This window comes from Strix aluco, chromosome 28 (assembly GCF_031877795.1).
Source record: "Strix aluco isolate bStrAlu1 chromosome 28, bStrAlu1.hap1, whole genome shotgun sequence".
NCBI lineage: Eukaryota > Metazoa > Chordata > Aves > Strigiformes > Strigidae > Strix > Strix aluco.
Window position 1 is genome coordinate 4,615,156 of NC_133958.1, and position 22,975 is coordinate 4,638,130.

A 22,975-nucleotide genomic window follows, 5' to 3' on the forward strand; every position below is an offset into this window, starting at 1 on the left:
TGACGTCTGCATGGTATCTGAATAACCCGGCTAGAGCTCCCCCCCCACTGCTGGGGAAACTTAACCCTATCCTGGTTAAACCAGGACAGTGGGAATGGGGGATTAGTACTGGAAGTGATGAAAGGAGCTGAAGAGAGGAAAATGTGGGCTGGTCCCTGGGGGAAGGGTTCTGGGCTGTGACTGGGTTAGCTGCTAGGCTGAGGTTGAGACTCTTGGGGAAATGGCAGAAGCAAAATGCTTGAATCACCTTCCAGTGGACTGGTTAGATATCTGCAGAATAAAGAGCTGGGGGAATGCTGGGCTGGAAAGAAGTTGGGCTGAGCTCTTCAGAGAGAAGAAACATGTTTTTTTCCTTCAGCTTTTCAGGTTGGAAAGTATTTGTGGTGACTCAGCTAACATCTCCCTTGTTTCGGATGCTCTGGTGTTTCAGTACGTGAATTCAGTGGTTGCCCTTGGTCAGAATTTATCGAAAGATCCTATCCAGTAACCACAGTCAGATCTTATTTTAAGCAGCCAGGGAATCCAGGATGTATTGTATATCACCGTGCGGTTTCCACGGCTGAATCTTGGCTTTGTTCATGATCTGAAACAATGGATGCAGTTGTCTTTATCACTTCAAAACAAAATTATTCTAGCAGTTACTTCACAGCCACTGATTTAGAAAGCATCTCCCAGCATTTTCTTCTACCAGATTTTTCCACTGGAGGTTAATGCAGTGCAGCATGCTTGACAAGAGAGGATAATATGCTCAGTCCAAGCTTTCGCTGCCCTGCTGAGGCTTTAGGAAGAGCGCTGTATGGGTGAGCAGGCAGCATTCAGCCCTTTCCTGGAAGGCTCCTGTATAAGGCTGCAGATACAGGATGCAAGAGCTGAAATTCTCTTGGTTGCCTTGACCTTGCCTCGCTTGGCTAAGGAGGGAGAGGAGCCTCCCCAGAGGGATCCCAAGCTGCCTCTGTCAATGGCACGGTTGTTGTTCGGGGAATGAGGCGAGATCATGGAACATCAGTGATGGCTTTGGCAGAGGCTGCTTCCCCAAAGCCACAGTGAATCCTCAAAACAGAGGCCTGGGAGAAAAGATGCTTTAGTCTAGACGGAGGTCACTTCATTCTAAGATGCTTCAGATATTAATCATAAAAGCTTCGGAGGGCTCTGCTTTTCCATTAGCTAAGCACTGGAGTTTGACTAATGAGTTGAACACATTGGGTAATTGAGGGCTAGCTGGTGCTGCGTGGGGGCTTAAGCTGCACGTATGATAAGTAAAATGAATCATGAGATTGAAGCAGTCCATGCAGCAGAAGCCTGACTCGCCAGCAGGGTCACTCAGGAGAAATAAGTGTAAGAAGTCACATTCCCCACGTCCTGGCAGCTCGTGGGAGCTACGTATGGACAAAGGCATCCACTGACGTGACAAGTAATGGCATTCACAGCAATTGCTGAGGGGCACTGGTGAATAAAGACATTGAACTGGTGGGGGGAAAAAGGTAAAATAGAAGAATAGCTTTATTTTATGTACCTGCACTAAACTGAGAGCTGTCAGCCTGGCTGTCCCTGTGACTTTGGCCTGGTGGTAGAAAATAGTGTCCCGTTTTCTAGGCAGTGGCTGCTCTCACCCCCAGCTCTATGTGTCCATGTCTGTCTGGGTGTGCTTCTCCCTTTCCTATCGCTGCCTGAATTTTGTGAAAAACTTACTATTGCTTCTGCTCTGCAAAGCCAAGCTGATTTTTCTTATATCCCTACAAGATCACTGGCAGCTGAAAGGATTCTTTTTCTGCTGGTTTCACTGCAGCAGGATTAAGGCTAAAGGTGATGTGCTATAAATTTTTAAGATGCCATTGTGGAATTACTCTTCAGTCACAGCTAGCTGTCAGATGTTTAAACTCTTTCCCCCTCTCAGCTTTCCTCCTCCTCTTAATCTTTGCTTTATCTCATTAGCAGCTGGCGTTGACATAGTTTGAGTCAAAGATGATGAGCAGGGTTACTCATAGGGTCATAAACTCCAAAACGGGGAGGTCAAAAGGCTTGTGTGAATGCAAGTTGAAAGTCTTTGCCCTCTCTAACATGCCTGGGAATTCTGTCTATCATACCTCACATTCACCAGAGGAAACATCACCGTTTTGTAAGCCTCTGGGTTCTTTAGTCTGTAGCCCACAGCTTGCCCAAGTGATGTTTTCTCTTTGGAATGAGATCAGGGGTTGAGGGGCCTGGAATTTTCTACTGAGCAGCAATGCTGTGGTCAGGTCTCTCCACCAGTCCCCTGGCTTCAGCTATTGCACTAACGGAGGTAAACCAATACAAATTTCCCACTGAAATTTCCAACGGAGGATATTTCCCTTTGCCCTTAAGCTGCTTTTAAAACCAGGCTTTACTCAAAATAGTCCTGGTTTAAGATGATGGACAGAGCTGATGTATTCAATTGCACCTTCCAACGTTGCTTTCCCACACTAGTTACTAACGACTGTAATGATTCCCGAATGGATCTGATTAACTGATGTAAACTGATGTTTTTACAGCCAGCAGACTAACAGGAGCCAGCGCTGACTTCAGTCAGCTGTGGTGGGGTAGGAGCAGCCGTTTTGTTCTGCTTTCCTGTTGCCAGCATTCAGGGGAAAGATGTGCTTTGTGCAGCCTGGTTAACCCATCGCCAAACGTGTGCCATCGCGCTCAGATTTCCCTTGCCTGGAATAGGGAGCTCTGTGTGTTTGTGCTGCCAGGGACAGACGGACCATCTTAAATCTATCCTTTAGAAAGTGTCTTCAAGACCCTTTAGTGCTAAGTTCTCTGGAGTTGCCACGTGCTGCTAAGATTTGATGTGGAAAGTCCGTAGGTATAAGACAACATCTGACTTCATTTTGACAGGGCTCCAGCTCAGAGGGGCTGTGCAAATTGACATTTGCCCAAATCTGGCTTTGCTTCCTCAAATCTGACAGGGAAAAAGTTCACACTCTTAAAAGCAACGTGATAGCCCTTGAGCAGAGTTTATTTATATTGGACAACGTACATACATCCATTTCCCAGTTTGGAAAAGCTGCAGATAAAGTAGTATAGGATGAAATTTTCCACCACCATAAACCACTTGGGTTATATATATTTATGCTCAGACAGATCTTTTCCTATCGTGGCTCATATTTTGAGGGTTACGTCATATCTCTTCCTGTCCCTGAGCCTTCCCGTTCCCTGCCTGTTGGGAAGGGGCAGTGCCTGAGCCTTGCTTCTGTGAGACAAGTTGCCAGTCACAGGCTGAAGTGAAATGTTTCAGTCTAGGGTGAGTGATGGAGGAGCTGTGATAAGAAGATGGGAGATGGGCAGGAAGAGGTTAACTTGTAACAGGACCAGGGTTGGGACAGGTCTGAAATCCATCAGTCTCTTGCTCAAGGGCAGAGAAGCTCCCATCATTTTTGCTTGCTGTTTTCCGCAGCCACTGCAGCTTTTAGCCTTGGGACTTGTTCAAAGGATTATTTCTTGGAGGGTGATGAATGTGCAGAGCAGAACAGCCCTTTCATAGGCTGCTGCCTGGCCAGAATTAGCCTGATACCCCTCTAGCTCAGTGGCTGCATAAACACTGCAGGTTGCCCACCTTTTCAAATCTAGAGCAGCGTTTGTCTGATGCTGACACGAGTGTAATGACATCAAGTGCATTTTTCAGAGGGGCTTTTCCCCCTCCTCTTTAAATTATGTAGGCTGAATACACCTGAATGGAGAGAGCAGGGCTTGTGGTTTGACTTTGTTACTGCCTGTTTGTCTCCGGGAGCATTAGGAGGGGAAAAACAGGTACATACCCTGCTGGTATCGCAGCCTCTCTCTTCCTACGGACGCCAGCTCTGTGCAAGTAAGCTGCACATCCTGAAAGGGTTAAAAGAAAAAACAGTAGCTGTGCTTGGAAGTGCTGCAAGTGTATGGCTGAGCATGGCTTAACCCACTAATTGGGTTAATTGCCCACAGCCCTGTGAATGGTGGGGGGCTCCAAGTTGGTGCTGAACCTGCTTGACGTGGTCCTCCACGGAGGCATCTGCGTGTCCAGTATGACAGGGCCTAAGTTGTTGTTAAAACAACACCATTGTTTAACTGAGAGTTTGATTTTGCTTGCATTTCTTCTTTTTTAGCCACAGCCTGGAGTAAAAGCTCTGTTTTGCTTACTCTAATTCACATTAGTGGCTTGATGGACAACTTTGGTCTGACCATGATGGCAGAGCACGTTACCCACTTTAGTCGTGGTGGTAACTCTTGTAGGCGTTACAATGTGGCAGGCACGTTGTGAGTGGTATCTTGGGAGCTTAGAGGAAAAGAAAAGTTTAATCATGCTGGTTTTAAGTGCTTAAAGCATATCTGAGAACGCAGAAACTGCTTGCTGACTGATGGAGTTTGGGAGGGACAGACAGTAAGTGTTTTAAATATATACACTGAACTGCAGTAATTCAAGCTTTGTAAAATATAACAAGTGGAATCTGCCGCTTTAGCCAAAGATATCTGAGCACATGGGGCCTTGTGCTGTGTCTTTGCCCCAGGTAAGCACTGTGTCTGTTCGCAGGTGGGGTGGGGGGAGCCAACAAGCCAGGTTCTGGGAGCTAGCTGAGTGCAGGAAAGGAGCTGGGAGCAGAATCTGCATCTAGGCTGTCCCGAACTGCACGCCTCCGTGCGCTGACGTGCGATGGCGAAAGGTATAAAGAGCAGGATAAAATCGGTGCAGAAGGTGTAGTACAACTGTCAGTCGTTTCTTGTCTTGCAGTTCACAAGTGTCTGAAAGTGGTCGGGTGGGTAGCGTGGACCTGCCTTAAGGTTCCTTCATACGGTGCCAAAGCCTGCAGTTTAAATGTGGGCATAGTCACAAAAGTTTTCCTAAGTCTTTACAGGATGCCAGGAGCTCTGAAATCAAAATGGTTTCATGTGTGTTCACAAAACCATAAGCAGGGAATGCTGTCCCTGCTTTTTTCAAGCAGTCCATGTAGCCACTTTGTGTTGTCCAAACGCAGCCCAGGCCCACCTGTGACTGCTTTACTGGGTTGACCAGCAATTTTGAGACCACAGTAACTAACTCCTACCCTTAATATATTTCTTAAATAAATGCACGATAGGTATTTTTTTTAACCTATCCCCCAAAACTTCCTTAATAAAATATTTGTTGTCCACCCTCTTCCTCTGTGTGCACACACACAGGCTTCAAATAGGACGTACTCTAAATATATCAAATTGCTGCAGCCATTACAAGTTCACAAATAGATCCGGTACCTGAGACTAGACCGTAGCTTTGGCCAGACGGTGGGCAGACAAGGTCTAGCTAAACATACCAGGCTGTGCTGCTATTTCTGTCCTCCTTTTTCCTTTTGGGTGTATGTGAAGCATAAAAAAAAAATCTCACTTCAAAGCCTAGTGGCTCAAAGGCCCCGGTTATGCGAGATTAAAAGTGGGTTGAACTATATTGTCCAACTTTCTTAACTGGTGGGAAAGGGCACTGCTAAGCCCTGCTCAGGAGATTTCAGTTAAACTGGGCTCTGTGGGCGAGGCCATAAAAAATGCTCCTGTAAACTGAGCTACTTCTGACTGGAAGGTGTAAGGAGGGGAGGACGGGGTCATTGTTTGTGGCCTGGCACACAGATAGATCTTCCTCTTATCCAGCTTTTTGCCACCCAAATCAGTGGAGACTCTCCATACTGTGGGGAGCTGCAACTTAGGTCACCACCATCTCAGACTTGAGCTCTGTCTCAGCTGTCTAGTTCTCAAGAATGTTTGACAATAAAAGGTTTATTTGCCTGTTTGTTATGACAACAGTGTTCTAATTGCTTTCCCCTTGGTGTAAATGTTTACTTCTCTAAACATAAACCCATGTGTAACAAATGCTGATGCTTTCTGTGTCTAGAAGGGTCTTCAGTGTCTCTTCTGGAGCTAACTCCAGACAAATATTAATTAAGCTGCCATTGGGGTAAGCCACCATGCTTCTTTAGTGCTATAATTTTAAAGTGTGTGAGATAGTTTCTAACTTCTTGCCTCAATGGTTTCTTTGTGATGGTTTGTGGCATGTCAGGGTGCTGGGTTTGCTGGGCAGAGAGCTGGTGCTTGTCATCTGGCGAGAGGTCTGAGCTATGGAACTGGCAGGGCTGAGAAAGTGCCAAGGCTGATATTGGCTCACTGCAGCTCCTCGGGGGACAGTTCACCTGTTTGTCTCCTTGCACCGACTGTATCCAGGGCCCGAGTTGTTGTGCTGGATGTGATGCCATTTCTTTCTTACACCAGGCGATAGTTAACTCGGCCTGAGAACAGAGTATGAGCTTGTTCTGTTCTGCAGTGCAGAGGTCAGGTAATAAATCTGGCCAGCTTGCAGCGTCTGATCCAGATTGTCTTTAAAATAGCTCAGTAGAAAGGAAATGGAGAATGTAAAAGCTTTGCTCATCAAGGAAGCCTCAGGCCATGATGTGCACAGAACAGAGCAGCGTCCTGTCCTAAGCTGGGCCTCCCACCCGTGCCAAAGTTTCGCCCAGGTTCAGTGCTCCTGCCTTCTCTCGCTGGCTTCTGTCACCAGCGTTTCCTTTCTGGGGTGCTTTTCGTTAGCCTGCTTTGCATGGGCAGTCACGAGGCTGCCGCTGAAGCGTTTCAGGGCTTAGCAAAGGCCTCAGCTTTTGTCATTTGTAATCGCTGTATTTACTCCTGGACCCTAATCCTGAATTGCACTCTCATCCCTTGCCCTTTTATACTGCACAAACCCAGAACAAAAAGTGCTTGCAGTCCAATACAGCGTAACGTTCCCAGGGGACTGCAGTCCCCCATAGGCAATGTGTCTTTGTCTTGCAGCATCTATTTCACCATGTTTATTTAACAGCTGGGACCGTGTTAGTGACTCAGAGGCACAGCTCCAGATGTTTAAATGAAAACAGATTCCGCCCATTCCTATGTATGTGAAGAGAGAGCTTTCTAAAAAAGTCATCTTCAAGGGAAAACACTTGGTAGCTGAGACTTCAGTGGAAGTGAAGGGTTTAAATACAGCGGAGAAGATGCCTCTGGGATGAACAAAGTCTCTGTGGAAAGATTTCATGTTATGTTCTTAATTGGGAAAAAAAATCAATTAATTTCTTGTCCAAGATGCAGCCTTAATGTCTTGGTGTTTGGGAAGCCAAGAAATCCTGGAGCTCCACTGTAAATGAAAAATGATGATACAAATAGGTTTCTGCATCTAAGGAGCAGTGGGATAGGTCAGGCATAAGGAAGGAAAGAGCAGTTTGAGTGGATCCCAGGGGATATTAAAGCAGGAGAACAATGAACATGGCTTAGCCAGAGACAGAGATAGCACACAGGCTCCTTGCATTTGTTAAATCAAGGATCTGTGGTCAGAAGGGCACCTCTGCCCAAGCTGTTCGTACAATCACCTCGTGACCAGATAGCTGACAGAGCCAGTACTGGATCCCTCCACTCTCTTGCTCTACAATCCTTAGCATCACTCATGGTGATGGTTTGGGTTTTTTTTAAAAAAAAAAAAATAAAGTAAAATACAGACAAGCAAAATTTCATTGCAGTTACCTTTCTGCCCGCATTGGAGCAGTTTCTCTGGCCGCAGGGGAGACACACACAGCCATAGCTGTTCAGACCCGCCTGCCCCGTGCAGGTCTCTAGCTGGTTTCTTAATGTCGTCACTGAGCACGTAGGAGTGGGTTTAAAGTGAGTGTTGAGATGCTCTTCCGAAGAGCCCCTCTGAAACCCCAGCTGCTGTGGCTTTGCTTTCAGCCAGGAGCCAGTGATGCAGAACCAGGGTAGTGTCTGCAGTCTGCCAAGTAGCAGTCGGGTTTCTAGGAACGGGATCTCCTCCCTGTATCAATCCCTGGGCATCCTCAGGGCTGTTGTAAGAAGAGGGGGTATCGCTGAGCTGGGGCAGTGGAGGAGGACACAAACATGCTGTCCTGGGCATAATTGTTCTGCCAACCCAAAGCAGATGGCAAAAGCTGAAAGCAAACGTTATGAAAGTTGTGTCAGTTTTTGCAATCAGATCCGGAGCCATGGGGAAGCATTTGGTTCAGAGAGTGGAAACAAAAGCAGCAGAGGCTCATGTGAAAACTTTTTGAGCCAGGAATCCTTTTGTGAAAGCTCAAAAACAAACCCCTTTCTTTTTGCTGTCTCTGGGCAGGCCCCGGCTTTCTGAAGCTGAGATTCGTGGGTTTCGTAACAGAGCGCAGCGTGTTGGCTTGTGGTGGGCTTTTGTGTCCGGGACTGAGGAGGGGCAGCAGTGTGGGCCTGGGACGTGGCTCTCGGCGAAGAAAGGAGCGGGGTGGAGGGGAATATGACCCAACCCCAAATAGCTTGATGCTTTTTTTTCCTCCTTGTTTTTATACTAATTTGTATTGTAGTCATATTGGATGTCCCAACTGAAATCACATCTTTGCTTTGGGCAAATATGGATGTGAAGCCCTTGCTGCAGAGGCTTTGAGATTCAGAGTAGGTGAGATGGGCTTAGCGTTGTCTTCCCTCTCCAGAAGAGGCGAGGAAGTGTGAGCAAGAGGCCAGAGGTGACAGCGAGGAGGTGGGGGAGTGAGTTTGTGGCTGAGATCACACAGGAGATCTGTGGCAGAACTGAGCAGGATCTCTTCAGCCTCAGACCACAGAGTTATTTTAGCTTGATCTGATTTTTATATCACTGTATGCAGTCAAGTGGCTCCAGTGAAAAGCATGTTGATGTGGAAGCCAGAGCGTTGAATCTAGGAATAGATGTGCTACACTTCCTCCCCCTGCCCTCCATCCCCAGCTTTCTGTTTCTTCACACCTTTCAAGGCTAAGGAGGCTTAAGCAGGAGAAGAGTGCCTAGGATTTCTTACTGCTTGTGTGCTTGCTGCCTTAATGGAGTTTGTCCATGTCAGAAATTATGTTTTTGATGAAAGTGAAGCTGCGGCTTGACGAATGAGCCCAGTAGTGATGGAGCAGAGCCGCAAACTCCACACACGGGGTCAGCGACACAAGACACGCCGTCCTCTGAACTAGCAGCGTTCTGGGGAGCAGAAAGCAAAGGCAAGAGCTGATTCAACCTCGAGTGTGTGGGTGGGATTGTTTCATAAGCAAAGGAGAAGTTGGAGAGCCAGGTCTGAATGATACTAGTAGCTGAATTCTAAGACTTGGAGTTTGGGGGGGAGGAAAAGGGCTGGCACATACATCTCCACAGCTGTTGGCCTAAATAGGTGGAAATTTCGCAAGGCTCGCTGAGAAGGGGAGGACTATTATGCATGAGCCATGAGAGTTAACTCCTTCTGGCTTTGGTCTCTTCTCTTGCTTTGGGGCTAGAAATCCCCAGCAGCATTTTTCCCTTGTATCAAGGAAGCTGAGCTGTGGGTTTGTGTGTGGTTTTCTCCCTCCCTCCCTGCTTTGTGTTCCTCAACCTCAGACTGAGCAAACCATGTTCTGCTGGCTTTGGGGCTTGGGCCTCTATTTTCCTACCTGTAATTTGGGGTGCAGTCAACCTAGTTTTATTTCCTAGAGGTAGTATTGGTGAATGACTGCTTGGCTCCTGAAATATTGAAGGCTTTACTTTATGGTTGATGCTCAGGGTGGGAGCTTGCCAGATGTGCATTCAGCTTCTGAGGTGGTTGCAGATACCTGCTTTGTGATCCTCAGATATCCTTCAGAGGATTTACCAGCCTGCCCTGTAGCTTCAGTGTATGGCAATAATGTGAGCATAAGCAAAGCTTTCAGAGATGAGGTTTCCTTGTGGCTATGACAGCTTGTTGTAGGCGTTTGTCTCCACGTGTACATAAAGTATGGAGAGGGTGATTTTAAAAAGTCTGCTCTAGCTATTAAGTATTGTTTGCTTCTGATTTTTATGTGGAGTCTGTTTTCACCATTAGCCCAGCTGCTTTACACGTTGGTGTTGGAAGATAAAATACGTCTGCCTGTATTTGCATTATTGAATACTCCCAGTGCAACAAAAACTCTGCAGTGAAAGGAAACAATTCAATTCTGCAAAGAGTTACTGGGAGAAAGCTCTTAGTGGTCCTTTCTCTTTGAGAAACCTACAGTATACTTATTTTGACCCTTTGTTCTTTAATCTTCCAATATACAGCTGAGGTCTACAGCGTGTTGTATTCTCAGACGTTTTGCTGTTTGTTCAGGCTCAGTGCAAACCCTAGATCAATAATTCTCTGCTCTAAAGCTACTCTCTGTGAGCAGAAAGGGGACTGGATGTGGGTTGGTTTTGCTCCCAGACAGATCATGAAAATGTCATTGCATGCCGGTCTGCTATAGCTATCTGAGGATTGAAATACCCTCGAGGGAATTAAATGATGGCTTATTTCTTGCTAGTTTGCTCACTTTTTCTTCCCCCCCCCCCCCGCCCCCTTCCATGGCAAATACAGGCAAAAAAAACACGACAGAAGAGTTAGATTTGCTAATCAAAGTCCCAGGTCAGAACAGGATTTCTTTTTGTGTCTACGTCAGCATCTCCAGGGGAAGAGAGATGTGTCGTGGGACCTTTGTACCAGAGCCTGCAGTGCCGGAGCTATCACGCTGGCTCTGACCCTGTTTTTTCAAGTCCAAGTACAAGCCATTCTATTTGCACCTTATTTTTCACTTCTGTATAAAATGACCAGCAACGACAACCCAGTCCGAGCGGTGAGTGGAACAGACGTGCCCAAACACACAGCCTGGGAGTAGGAAATGCAGGCACCTCCAGTCCTAGACTGGGTCACGGGCACCCCGGGATCCTTTACTGGGAATCCCACATCGCCACTCCTGCAGCGGTCAGAGCTCTTCTGGAAATGGACAAAACAACCTGGTTTTATTTGTTAAGCTGCTGAACTAATTGCACAAATAACAGGCAAATCATCAGGTCCCTAACAGCGTTCCCAAGCTTTGCTTTTTTTCAAGAGTTTTAATTTTTTTGCAACTTTGTGACTTTTTTTTTCCTCTCCTTTTCTGACTCAGTGGGCTGGATTCTTTCTTTGCCTGTTGTTCTGATATCATAAATCCCAGCAAGAAATTCTCAAATCGATCCAGGGTTTTGAACATTAAAATATACCCTCTGGTGTGGAAAGTCTGTGAGATACAGATGCTTGGAACTGCAGGAATACAGCAGGGAAGAGTTGCAGCGTGTTGCCCCGTTCAGATGCTCTTTCCTCAGCATCTGTTATTGGCAGCTGTCAGAGACCGGCTGCATGTCTTTGTTTTTGTGCAACACAGCTCCTGCTAGGTCGGTGGAGCAGGAGGGAGAAAAAAACCCCAAATGTGCTTATCAGAATGTGAGTGCTTTCATGCTGGAAGTGTCGCAGATGTTCCCTGCTGCAGGAGGGAAGTTCACGTGGAGGTTAGAGTTGGGACCTCAGGATACTGGGGTGCGATTTCCTGCCCTTGTGGCCTTTGGAAAAGCAGTTTGCTCTCTCTGCGCTGTATTTCTCAATCTGCAAAGGGAAACAGAATCATGGCTTTTGGGCCCCTCACTCCAAAAAGGCCATTGAATGACTCGAGCGTGGCCAGAGAAGGGCAACGGAGCTGGTGCAGGGTCTGGAGCACAGGTCTGATGGGGAGCGGCTGAGGGAACTGGGGGGGTTTAGTGTGGAGAAGAGGAGGCTGAGGGGAGACCTCCTGGCCCTCTACAACTCCCTGAAAGGAGGGTGCAGAGAGGGGGAGGAGTCTCTGGAGCCAAGGAACCAGCGCCAGGACAAGAGGGAATGGCCTCAAGCTGCGCCAGGGCAGGGTCAGACTGGCTCTTAGGAAGGATTTCTTTGCAGAAGGGGTTGTTGGGCGTTGGAATGGGCTGCCCAGGGCAGGGGGGGAGTCCCCATCCCTGGAGGGGTTGAAGAGTCGGGTTGACCCAGCGCTGAGGGATCTGGTGGAGTTGGGAACGGTCAGGGTGAGGTTCATGGTTGGACTGGAGGAGCTTCAAGGGCTTTTCCAACCTGGATGATTCTGGGATTCTTTCTCCCATCCTTTGAGTCCCCTGTTTACCTTGGAGGCTTTCCAGTTTTGTCACCACCTTCCATCCCTGTGAAGACCTCTGGTGCAGCGGTGAGAATAGCGATGTATTAACAATGACGAATCGGTGCAACGTGAGAATAAGGGTTCAGCAGCTCGGCGGTGGAAGCATCAGACAGATGTTTCACATCTGGAACGGCACTCTGCACGATTCAAATGGGGCCAGCAACTGCTGTTGTGCAGCTTCCTCACAACACACAGGCATCTTGAACATCGTTCCTGAATATGAAATCACACTTTGTTCTGAACGCTGCTCCTCTCCGTCGTGCCGAGGACCGGCTGCAGCCTCCGGCCTGTCTAAATTCAAGCAAAATGGAAGTGGCTGTCAGTGAAAACCACAGGTGGATTTTAGCATGTTGCTGACATTGAGTCTAGTCAGGGAAAATGTTCCATTTCAGTTACTTTAATATGCAGTAGGGCCGACTCTGACGTAACTACGTGTAGCAAACGTACTTAGAGCTTTATATAGGGTGGCTATATCCTGCAGTCACAGACAGAAAAACTCACTTAGGCTGTCTCACCCACTTTCTCAGCTGTCAATGCAAATTTCCTCCTTTAGTTACTATCTTTTCATGTGCTTTTCCAATGCAATTTTAAGCTTTGGCGCTCTGTCCTTATAATAGGCTTTTATTAAAAACACTTTTAGATCTTCAGCAGTCAAAGCTATTTCCAAATGGATTGAAGGCTTTGATTACTGCTTGGTTCCTGGCGAAGAAACTAAGGCAAGGTAGAGGGAGCAGAGAAACAAGGTGCTCTCTCAGGCAGCAGTGGCCTGTAGCTCCAGGTAAACATGCTTTCTCCATCAAGTAAAGAGCTGGAAACATTTCATAAACTGCATCAGGGGAAAAGTGAGCTGCAGGCTTTGGAAACCAGCCTGGGGAGGCCTTCAACGCGCAGAGGCTCTGATACTTTCCTGACAGCACGTAATCAAACGCTATGCACTATTTCAAGAGAATCTGTCAAATTCAGGAGAAACCCTTTGTACTGCAGATGGACTTCCCAGGCTGCACAGGAGGTGTATGAGTTTACTCTTGCATCAGACCCTTTGTCTGAGCACCTTAAAGTGTCTCAGATGTAACAAACCTGGATATTGTTGTGGTTATTTTTTCTTCTTGAGGGACTATAAGGGCTTTCAAAACCTAAGCCCAAACTGTGAACCCTGTATAAGCAGCACTGTCCTACTGGGTAAATCACAGGGTCCTGTTTTCTGGGGTCATGGGGGTGTCTCATGGATGCTCCAGCCAAATTGCTGGAAGGCTGAACTCCTGCAGCTGAAGGTGAGAGGAGGAATCAGTGATCTGGTTTGCTGTACAACTTGGTGGTAAATGTAGACAAATTAAAAAAAAAAAAAAAAAGAGGGGGGGAGAAGAGAAGAAAAGGTGGGGGGAGAAAAAGCCTTAAGTGACTTGCCCAAGGTGCTGCAGCGGAGCAGTAGCAGGGGTGTGGATGAGGAGGAGATGCCTGCCCCTGCCCCAGCAGGCTCTGTCTCTGCAGTTGGTTTCCCTTTGCCCGGGCTCTGTTAGCTGCATCAGTGTCGGGGAAGCATCTGGAGAATGGAAGCGCCACGTGTAATTTGCAGGACTCTGCACGTCCTGCTGTGATCTCCCCCGGCTTCAGAACCTCTGCGTGCCGCTGATCGGGAACCAGAGGTCCGTTTCTCTTTAAAGCTCTCAGCGTTTTTCTTTTCCAATTGATTGAATTTGAGCGAGGGGAGGGGAGGATTCCTCAGTTCTGATGTAACTGTTAGCAGAACCACGTGGTTTTATACATTTTTGACAAGAAAAGGTCTCCTGGAAGCAAGTCATAAAATTTTCAGTAGCTCTTTTGTAATTGCTTGCCACAGCGGATATTTTCCAGTCAGCCTTTGCTTTTGGGCTCGGGTCCCTGCAAGGTTGGTTTGTGCAGTGCCCTCACGTAGGCTCCAAATGTGAAATCCATTCAACCTTCATGACTCATTTGCTGTCCCAAGTAACGCTTCAGCTGGAGGAGGAACCCGGCTTGGGGAAGCGCTGAAATGCCGGTGTCAGCACATCGGGATCCCAGCTTTCCCAGGTGGGGAAGGGCTGCCCAGTAGCTTGAGGAGAGCCCCCCCTGTCCTTCCCTGCCAGGGCACCCACATCCCCGCACCCTGCCAGCATGAAGGTGGCTCTAGCAAAGCTGAGCTTAGTTCACTTCCATAGTAGCTGAGACTAAATGAAGGCCGCTGTGCTTCTGAAACAAGCACTTCAATCAACTTAAGTAACAAAGGAGATTTGTTACATAGCCATTTGTAAAATAATGCTTTTTTTAAAAAAAAAAAAAAAGAAAAGAAAGAAAAAGCATCCTCCTTTGGAGGATGGATTTGCACAAGGTGGAAAGGTTTGTTTGCTTCCCTGTTGTGTCTTTCCCTAAACAGCTCTTCCCTTCAGCCTCTCTCTGTTCAGCCCTGAACAGAGCTGGTTTTTTGTTTCCCACCTCGAAGCTACACAAGCAGTTTCCTTACAAGCCAGCATCATTCGTGTTTCTTTTACCCTTACAGAACATGAACATCCAGGTGGAAGACGTAAGGATCCGTGCCATCCTGGCCACCTACCGCAAGCGGGTGCCTGTCACGGAGGGTTACGTGGAGGTGAAAGACGAAGGGACCTGGAAGCAGATCTGCGACAAGCACTGGACCATGAAAAATTCCCGAGTTGTCTGTGGCATGTTTGGATTTCCGAGCGAGAGGAAATACAACACCAACGTCTACAAGTAAGAGCAGAGCTTTGTACGAGACACAAGCATGTTTCTTTGAACACTTGGGGCCTTGTTCAAAAATGCAAATTGTCAAATGACACTGAAGACCTTGAGGTAGAAAAACCTCCAACTGCTTCATTCCTTCAGATCAGATTTTCCTTCTGTGTAAATATTTGAAATGTCAAGCATTTCCGTGTGCAGACAGGGGAGTTGTTTGATCCTCACTGTTCTGGCTGAAGAACTAGTGCACTATCAGTTGTAGTATTTGATAGTTCCTATCATAGGAGATGTAGACAGTTAGCTCAAGAAATCTTTTTTTTTTTTTTTACCAGCTATAGGATAGCCATTTCCTCCACCAGTGGTAGGTCCTGTGTCGTGTGCAGGGGATGGATGGATGTGAACAAACTGATCACAATCTCCCAGTAAACCCATCAGCTGCAGGAAAAATCTACCAGCTTCCCCCTTCCCTCTGCAGAAAGCCAGCTGTAGGATCAGACCTGCTATGTACTGAAAGCTCCAACCAAATCATCTCGGCATAAAACAGGCCTTTGTTGTGCTCGGTTGCCCACGTTTCTCCTTCCTGCTCCTGCATGCAATTCCTGGTCTCACACCTCTTGTGACATGTTTACCCACATTCTCCAGCTGCTCTGGCTCTCGTGGGGGCTCACCGTCCGTGGTTCGTGGGTGTCCAGCTGCCAAATCACCCACAAAGGAGCAGTCTGCGCAGGGGAATATTTCCCAGTAACTCTCCCGTTGTTGTTAACCCCAGTTCAGCTCCTTTGGCACTGGCAATTCCTCAGGGTCCCGGGCTGGAAGAGCTGCCAGCCATCTCCAGCTGCACAACTTGCTCGGTCCGTTAAAGCCTGCTCTGAGCTGAGTGCTGAGTTGAAAATGTCAGCGGTGCATCCATGCTGCTCCTCCCAGCGCTGCTGCTTCCTCGGCGTCTGAGCTGGTGCTTCTAGAAGGATGCAGTTTGGGGCAGTTGTGATTTCGGTGGTGCTTTTTCATCCTATAATGGTAAATTGCTTTAAAATGAGGAAAGAAAATAATGATCCATAGGGAGAATGTTGTGTCTTCCAGAGCTGCAAGCTGATCGGTTTAGGCTGCGTTTCCTGTTTCTTGAAAGCCAGGAGCTCTGGTCTCTTTTGTTGTCATTGCTTCAGTCTGCATTTTGTTACCAGCCTTCATCACAGACGTGGTTCTTCCTACACTGTTCCCTAGGAATAACACCCTAAAGCAGATGCAAAATAGTTCAAGTGAAATTCTGTCTTGTTTCTTTCCTACACTGTGACCTATGGAGTGGGAAAGCATCAACTGGTTAGGGGGAGAACTGAATTCTCCAGGCAGGAGTTGTGGTTTTCCTGCCTGCTCCTTTTGGCCTGTGCAATTGCTATTTCTGAAAGCTCCCTCTGGAACTGGCTGGCCACGTTTCATTTCTTTCATTAGCAAGATCGTGATCAATTGAAGAGGTCCTTGGGTTGGAATAGCGTAAAGCCACATAGCAGCACAAAGAATATAAAATAAATAACCCAAGTGGAAGTCTGTTTTCAGGCTTCCCAGGGAGATGAGTAGTGAATTAATAATTGCTACCAGGCAGTCTCATGTTTTGCCCTGGACACCAGTTAAAGGAGCGTTTGCTCCCATCAGTGCAGTGTGTCCCTTGGTCTCAGCTCTGAGATTTCCATCCCCTGCATCAGAGCAGGAGGGCAGAATAAATTACCTCTAGTAAGACAAAGTAGATTTTTCCTGCTTCTCAGTCATGGTGTTTCCAAGAAAAGCATTAACTTTAGCAGCTGGAGCCATCTGCCTTAAATAACAGGGTGCTTGGTAATTGTCCTGTCTCTTGTGATATTACACGTAGAGATGGAAAAACTGAGGCACAGTTGTTCAGCATAATATTCAGCAACATTGAAAATCCCATTCCCCGGAACTGGAGTTATGAATACTCGGCGCTTACAAATGCTAGGCTTGGAGATCTCAGCTACGAGCCAGACGAGTTGCTGAAGTGCCCTAATACCTCCCTCACCTTTGTGTGTTTTCGGCAAACAGTAATGGCTTGCTGGGCTCCTGAACCCACAGAAGGGTATTTTGGAAAATAGGCTGAATATTATCCCAGGATGGAAGAAGACAGGATGTCATTTTATTGGAGGGAAGAAACTTGTAGAACTTTGCCAGCTAGACAGTTTTGTTTGGTTAGCATAGTTTAAAAGCTGTGTTCTTTCTTGGGGCATCTGCCTTTGTGCTTTGTGCTACTGGCAGATGCATCGTGTACAACCAGCATTGCTGGTAACCTCACTGGTGAGGGAAACCTCCCAGTTCTGGGCTGGGAACTTCACGAGTGATCTTTGTTTCATGATGAAGGATCTGGAAGGATGACCACCCGCTCGCCTGGGCCATGAGAGACTGCTCTGTGCTTTATCCCACACGCTTTCTGGTCACATTCTGTCTTGGAGAGGGAAGAGTTCATCTCTGGCTGGTCAGTTGAACTCTAAACCCTCTCTCCATGTGAATGTGAAGCCTCAGAAACGTTCTTCTCATTTCTCAGGCTTTGCTCTCCCTATTTTCTAAATACCATTCTCCCAAGAGCAGATCCTTTCCCGCTCCTGCTCCGCAGCTGGGAGGCAGGCTGGGATCAGGTTTCTGCTGGCCGGGGCTGCGAGTGCCCCCTTCCCACATCCCCACCAGTCCTGCTCCCCGCAAACTACAGCTTTGCATGCTGAGCTAGCCGATGCTCTGCGCTGCTTCTGCACAATGGTGGGAGGTGAAATGATTTGCAGATGGATCTCGCTTGAAAGAAAACAACTTAGTTCATTGTTGTCCCAGTGCCAGGGTTTTATTCCTGAATGTAACTTAGACTCTGGAGTTGACAGCATGATTTATGTTAGGAAACGAAACAAATTTCAATGTTGTTTCCGTGTTCTTGTTCGTTCTTCAAAGTGATTTTATATAGGCACCGCTTGTTAACTCCTCCTCCCAGTTCCTGCTCTGGTTGAGAAAGCAGAGTAGAATTAAATGCATTTTGCTGATGGGGAGAATAGAAGGTAGTGATGGGAGATGCCTAAGGCAGAGAGATGGACCTGATGCCTTTTGGAGGCCTTACAGCTTTGTGATTTGTCAAAGAGTTGGATGGAGGGAGCTCAGCAGTTTCAGATACTTTGTTCAATGTTGGTCCAAACAGCATCTCCCAGTTTAACCAGTCTGCTCGTAACATTATAAATCTGGTCAGATGTGTGGGGTGGTTCATCGCTTCTCCACTTGTAGCAGAAATCCTCGTGGTTTGGGTTCTCCCTAGCAAAGACAGGTTCTTAAGGCCTGTGGCAGGTCTGGCTTCTCTTCTGCCTCCCTGAGGCTGAAGACAGCAAACTTGTTAACTTCAGTAAATGCTTGAAGCATTTCTCAAGGGTAGAAACTTTATGCTCACACCCTTGAAGAGGAGTTCACCAGCTTCTGTTCAATGTGTTTTGGGTGAATTTTCCTGGCATGTACGTGTGTAATGATTTGCTCTCTGCTTCCCGAGTCCTCTCAGATGCATTCTTACATAGCAAGGTTCTTTCAGCTAAACCCTCAACCATTTCCCACAGCCCTTTTGGGCTTAAGCTCTGTCTCTGTTTAAAGCTTATGTGATGAAGGTCCATCTCTCCTCACCAGTAGAAATGGTTTGGACTCCAACATTGCTGGCTGAGCTCTCACAGCATGACTGTTCGCTCACACCTCTGATCTGAGCAGCATTGCTCTTGGCTCATACCAAGGCCAGTGAGAGGTGGGTTGCACCCTTTCTGTGTTAAAAAGTAAATAACAAGAATGCCCTGAGTTTCTATCTGTAAAGATCATCTGTATTCTTTTTTTTTTTAATATATTTGGTCTGGGGAAATGAGGTGGGGCTTTCTCTGGCTATTTCTCCCCAGCCTACTAAGGGCTGTTAATACCAACCAGATGTTAATGCCTCATGAAATTTCCAGGATGAGGTCATTGTTTGCTATTATAAGGCATCCCCATAATTACTTCTCTAAGACAGGCTGTGTTTCTTGTCTGCTCTGGAGTTTGTGGACCTCTCCGCGCATGTCTGCGGAGGGCCCTCAGTGGAAATGCTCCTTCAGGTTGTCACTTCCATGCTGAGCCCACAGACTGGAAGGTGGTGGGGCAGCGCTGGCTCGTGCTGAGGGGGTGTGGGGTGGTGTCCAGCTGCTTCCCAGCATCAGCGTACGTCAGTGTTCAAGTGGATCCTCAGTGCTGAGCCCCAGCAGCCCGAGGGCAGAGGCTTTCATGGCTTTTTGGAAGACACGTGGTATCCTGGGTAGTTTAATTAAAAGAAAGAAAAGTCTTCAAGGTTTGGTCCAAATTGAACTAGATGTTCTAACTGAGAAGTGGCTGGCACTTCCTTTCTGCTTGCATCCTCTGTTTTAACTTTTTTTCTAAATTTTTGTCCCCCCTTCCTATTTCTCATTCATTTTCTGTTGATTCGGGGTTCCTGACAGCTCTGCTTTGATGGACTTGGAGTTTGACAGCCAGTGTTTGACCCACAGGACAGGCAGGTTGCCTGTCGCTGCTCTGTGGGATAGATCTCAGCCCTGCCCCATCTCCCGTCCTTTCCAGCACAGCATTTACTCCCCATCATGTGATGAATTGCATCTCTATCTCTAGCCCGGACGTATTTGGACCTAATCTCAACCCAGAGAAATTTGGTTCCAGAAAGGATTAGTCAGTGGCTGTGAGCCATATGAGCCTAGACAACTGCTGAGCTTGTCAGCAAAGCTTAGCAAGCAGAAGGGGAGAAGATAGTCCCCCCCCCCCCCCCAAGCATCTGAGACTGTGCGAATTAGCCCACATGGGACCACCAAAGGGCATCAGCTGGGAAACCCTCAACCTGTCCAGTTTAGTTTTAAACCAACAACTTGTGAAAGGCTCTTTGTCCCTTTACCAGGCTCTCTGTCCTGCAGGGATGTGCTACAGTTAATCAGAATTGGTGCTTTTTCTCCCAGCAGGTTCCACCCACCTTGCTATGCCATTTATCACAGCTAATCCTTGGATCGCCAGGGCTGCATGGCAGCTAGTCCTGGAATAAGGAGCAGCGCAGGGACTTCGCAAAGCCACGTCAAGATCACAGCAGGGCGTTGGCTCCTCTGCGCCTTGGCTATTTTTTAACTTAAGTTCTAACATCTCCGTTTTGATAATGATCTGACCTATATTTTTGCTTCATTGACTCTTCTAGCTCCCATACAGTCATCCGGCAGCCTTGCAGTGCAGGATGAAGCTGAATTACTTTCTTTTCTCGTTTATCACACATGCCCCTTCCCCCTTAGGAGTCCCTGGAGCACCTCCAGGCAAGTACTACAGTTTGGGAGCAAGAAGCAGAAACTGCTGCCAATCTCCTCTGCTGTGAACATGTCATCAAGGGAATTGCTCTTGCTCTCGGAAATTGCTTTCAGGCTCACAGTTGTTAACACTGCAGCTTTGAGAGGAGCCGGAGAGCCGTGACTTTTTCCCAGACTGCCATCTTCTCACAGCTGATAGGTGACGGCCCGCGCAGAAAGCAGCTCGTTTACAGGAGAGGTCTTCTGGGGGCCTCTCCAGTCCGAACTCCCCAGCGTTCTTTGCCCAGGCCCTGCTTGTGAGCTGCCTTTTGAGTTAACTGCTCTGACCCCGGCGTAGCTGAGGGATCTCTATGATGTGTCTCTCCTTCCAGTGCAGAATTGTTGCTCCGGCTGCACTGTTGATTCATGCTCTGATCTTTAGCTTAAGGAGATGACCTATTTACTCCCAAGTGACACCTTAACAGAGAGTCATTGTGTGTATAAATGGCTCAGCCTTTCAATAATGCTGTTCAGTCCTCATTTTATTTCAAGGCGTTTTTTTCCCCAAATGTAGCTACATCAGTACAGTTTTTATGGATTCCAAACTTTTATTTTCCTGTTCTCTTTAAGGATGTTTGCCAGCAGAAGGAAGCAGCATTACTGGGCTTACTCAATGGACTGCAGTGGGAGTGAGGCTCATATCTCCAGCTGCAAACTGGGCAAGCACCTCAATGTGGATGCAGAGAAGAACGCAACGTGTGAGAACGGGATGCCCGCAGTCGTCAGCTGCGTCCCGGGACGCGCCTTTGCCCCCAGCAGCCACAGTGGCTTCCGAAAAGCCTTCAGGCAGGAGGTGAGCAGGGAGCGAGCCTGTCAAGTAGGAAAAGCCTGGGGGTGTAACTATTCACCAGCAGTTATCAGCTGTAGGGCCTGAACATGTGTGTGCCCGTAGCCACAGACCAGCCTGTTGTGCAAATGTCCCCTCTTTGCATTCCTTTCTCGCTACAAGCCCAGATGAGTTTCTATCCTCACAAATATGTGGTACCTTGCCTCATTCTGCAGGCTCGGAAGGGTGGGAGACTGGCTCACCACTGCAGCTGGCAAGGCTGCGAGCAAGTAGTAAGGAAATACATTTGTCACGTTTCTGTTTGAGCTGTTCTGCTCAAGCCAATTGAACGCGTGCCCAGTTGCTGCCGGGCTTTGCTGTTTCACAGTCACTTAAATACTGCTGGGTTGTTTCTCCCGAAGAGGTACAAGGGAAATCAACTGGTGTTTCCGCTACCCCTGTGTCTTCTGCGAAGAAATGCCCTGAGAGACTGGGAAAACATGGCCTACAGGAAAGGTTGAAAAAGCTGTGTTTGTTTAGTCTAGTGAGGAGAGGGCTGAGCGTAGCGTAAAAATTCTAAGATATGCAAAAGGCTGTTATAAAATCACCCTGGAGTCAGTTGTTCTCAGTGTCAGTGGGGCGACTGAATGTGAAAGAACAGTTTAACTTGCAGCAAATGTGGTTTAGGTTGATGCTAAGGGAAATTTTCCAGCTGTAAGGTATGTGCAGCCTTAGGATACAGGGGTGATCTTGGGGTTCCTTTAGTGCCCGGTTAGTTTGTTTGGGGTCTTTTTTTTTTTTTCTTTCTTTTTTTTTTTTTTTTTGCAAGGTGCATTAGGTGCTGTGGATCTTGCTTGTAGCCTGCATCCCCCACCCTGTACCTCTGGCTTTAGGAGCCAGCTTTCTCCTGGCACCTGAGGAGACCCCAGACAACACCTCCCGACGCTGCTGTAGTGGGAATAGTGCAGTCCTGTCGTGGTTTGCTTGCCCGGAGTCCAGGCAGTTCTCTGCACGAGAACTTGTAGAATCTAGGCCTCAAAGATGAAAGGTCTTGTAAATCATTACTAATCTTCTGAGCCACGCTCACTGCCAACTAATTCCTTAAGCCTTTGTGTAGGCTTTGGATGTCCTTCGTGTGACCCCAGCCTGGAAAACTGTACATGCTTCCAGTTTTAGAAGTTAAGGTTTTTCTGGTCTCGGGCTCCGCACAAACCACGTGGTGTTTCTGTAGCTGACGCCGTGCTCCCACCACAACAACACATCTCAGGTGCAGCAGCTTGGTACTGGGGAAAGCTGTAAGTGGTGTATAGTCAGAGACTAAGAGAAATAGAAGAAGAATAGAAATTAATGGACCTGGACCTGCTGCTCAGCTGTGTATTGCTGCCTGCAACCTGCCAGATCACTTATTCCACTAGTCGTAACTGCAGCAGACAGATAGGTTTGACGTGGCCTGAGCTCCACGCTGGTCTCCTCGGTTAACCCAGATGCTTACACATCTGGAGATGCACACAGCAGATGGATCCATCTAGCAGCTGAACCACAGGCAGCGACTGGATGAGATTGGTGCGCGGGCTGGCTCGGTGTGATCCCCCAGCTCCCTGTAAGGCTCCCGAGGGATGTGGCATGAGAACTACATGGGTTGTTGCGTGTCCAGCCACTCCTGTGTGCAGCAGCACTCTTCTGTTGCACAACTGCTCGTGTGAAAAAGGCTCCTAAATCCAAGCACTAAAACTGCAGAGAACAAAGATGTCTCTTTATTCTCTGCCCATGTCCAGGGACGTGAGAAACATATATCTATGCATACTATAGGTCTTAGCAGATAAAGATCTCCTTTCATCCAGCGCTTTGATCCTTTTGTATGATGTGGTGGTGGTTTTGAGGTGCCTCAGGGTAGTACTTTTCAGGCCACAACTTACCTGCAGCCACATACCATAAATAAGAGCTGTAAAGAAAGGACACTTTGCTCCTAGGCAGTGGTAACACCACTTCTGTCTGTGTCTTCCAGCAACCACTGGTGAGGCTGAAAGGGGGAGCCAACACTGGCGAAGGACGAGTTGAAGTGCTGAAAAACGGGGAGTGGGGGACGGTTTGCGACGATAACTGGAACCTGGTGTCAGCCAGTGTGGTGTGCCGAGAGCTGGGCTTCGGGAGCGCCAAGGAAGCGATAACGGGCGCAAGACTCGGGCAAGGTAAGAGCAACGAGAGCTCCAGG

At 47.7% G+C, this 22,975-nt stretch overlaps 1 protein-coding gene across 16 annotated transcripts in view; it reads left to right on the plus strand.

Annotated features, from left to right (window-relative positions):
- Positions 1–22,975, plus strand: part of LOXL2 (lysyl oxidase like 2) — a 63,949-nt gene that overhangs the window by 24,897 nt on the left and 16,077 nt on the right. For all 16 annotated transcript variants that reach the window (XR_012621056.1, XM_074808082.1, XM_074808087.1 and 13 more), the window contains 3 exons: positions 14,450–14,661; positions 20,568–20,790; positions 22,769–22,952. Coding sequence is in view for 15 of the 16 variants with exons in the window: in XM_074808082.1 (XP_074664183.1) it covers positions 14,450–14,661; positions 20,568–20,790; positions 22,769–22,952 (619 nt within the window). In the remaining variant the exon portion in view is untranslated. The remainder of the gene's footprint in view (positions 1–14,449; positions 14,662–20,567; positions 20,791–22,768; positions 22,953–22,975) is intronic.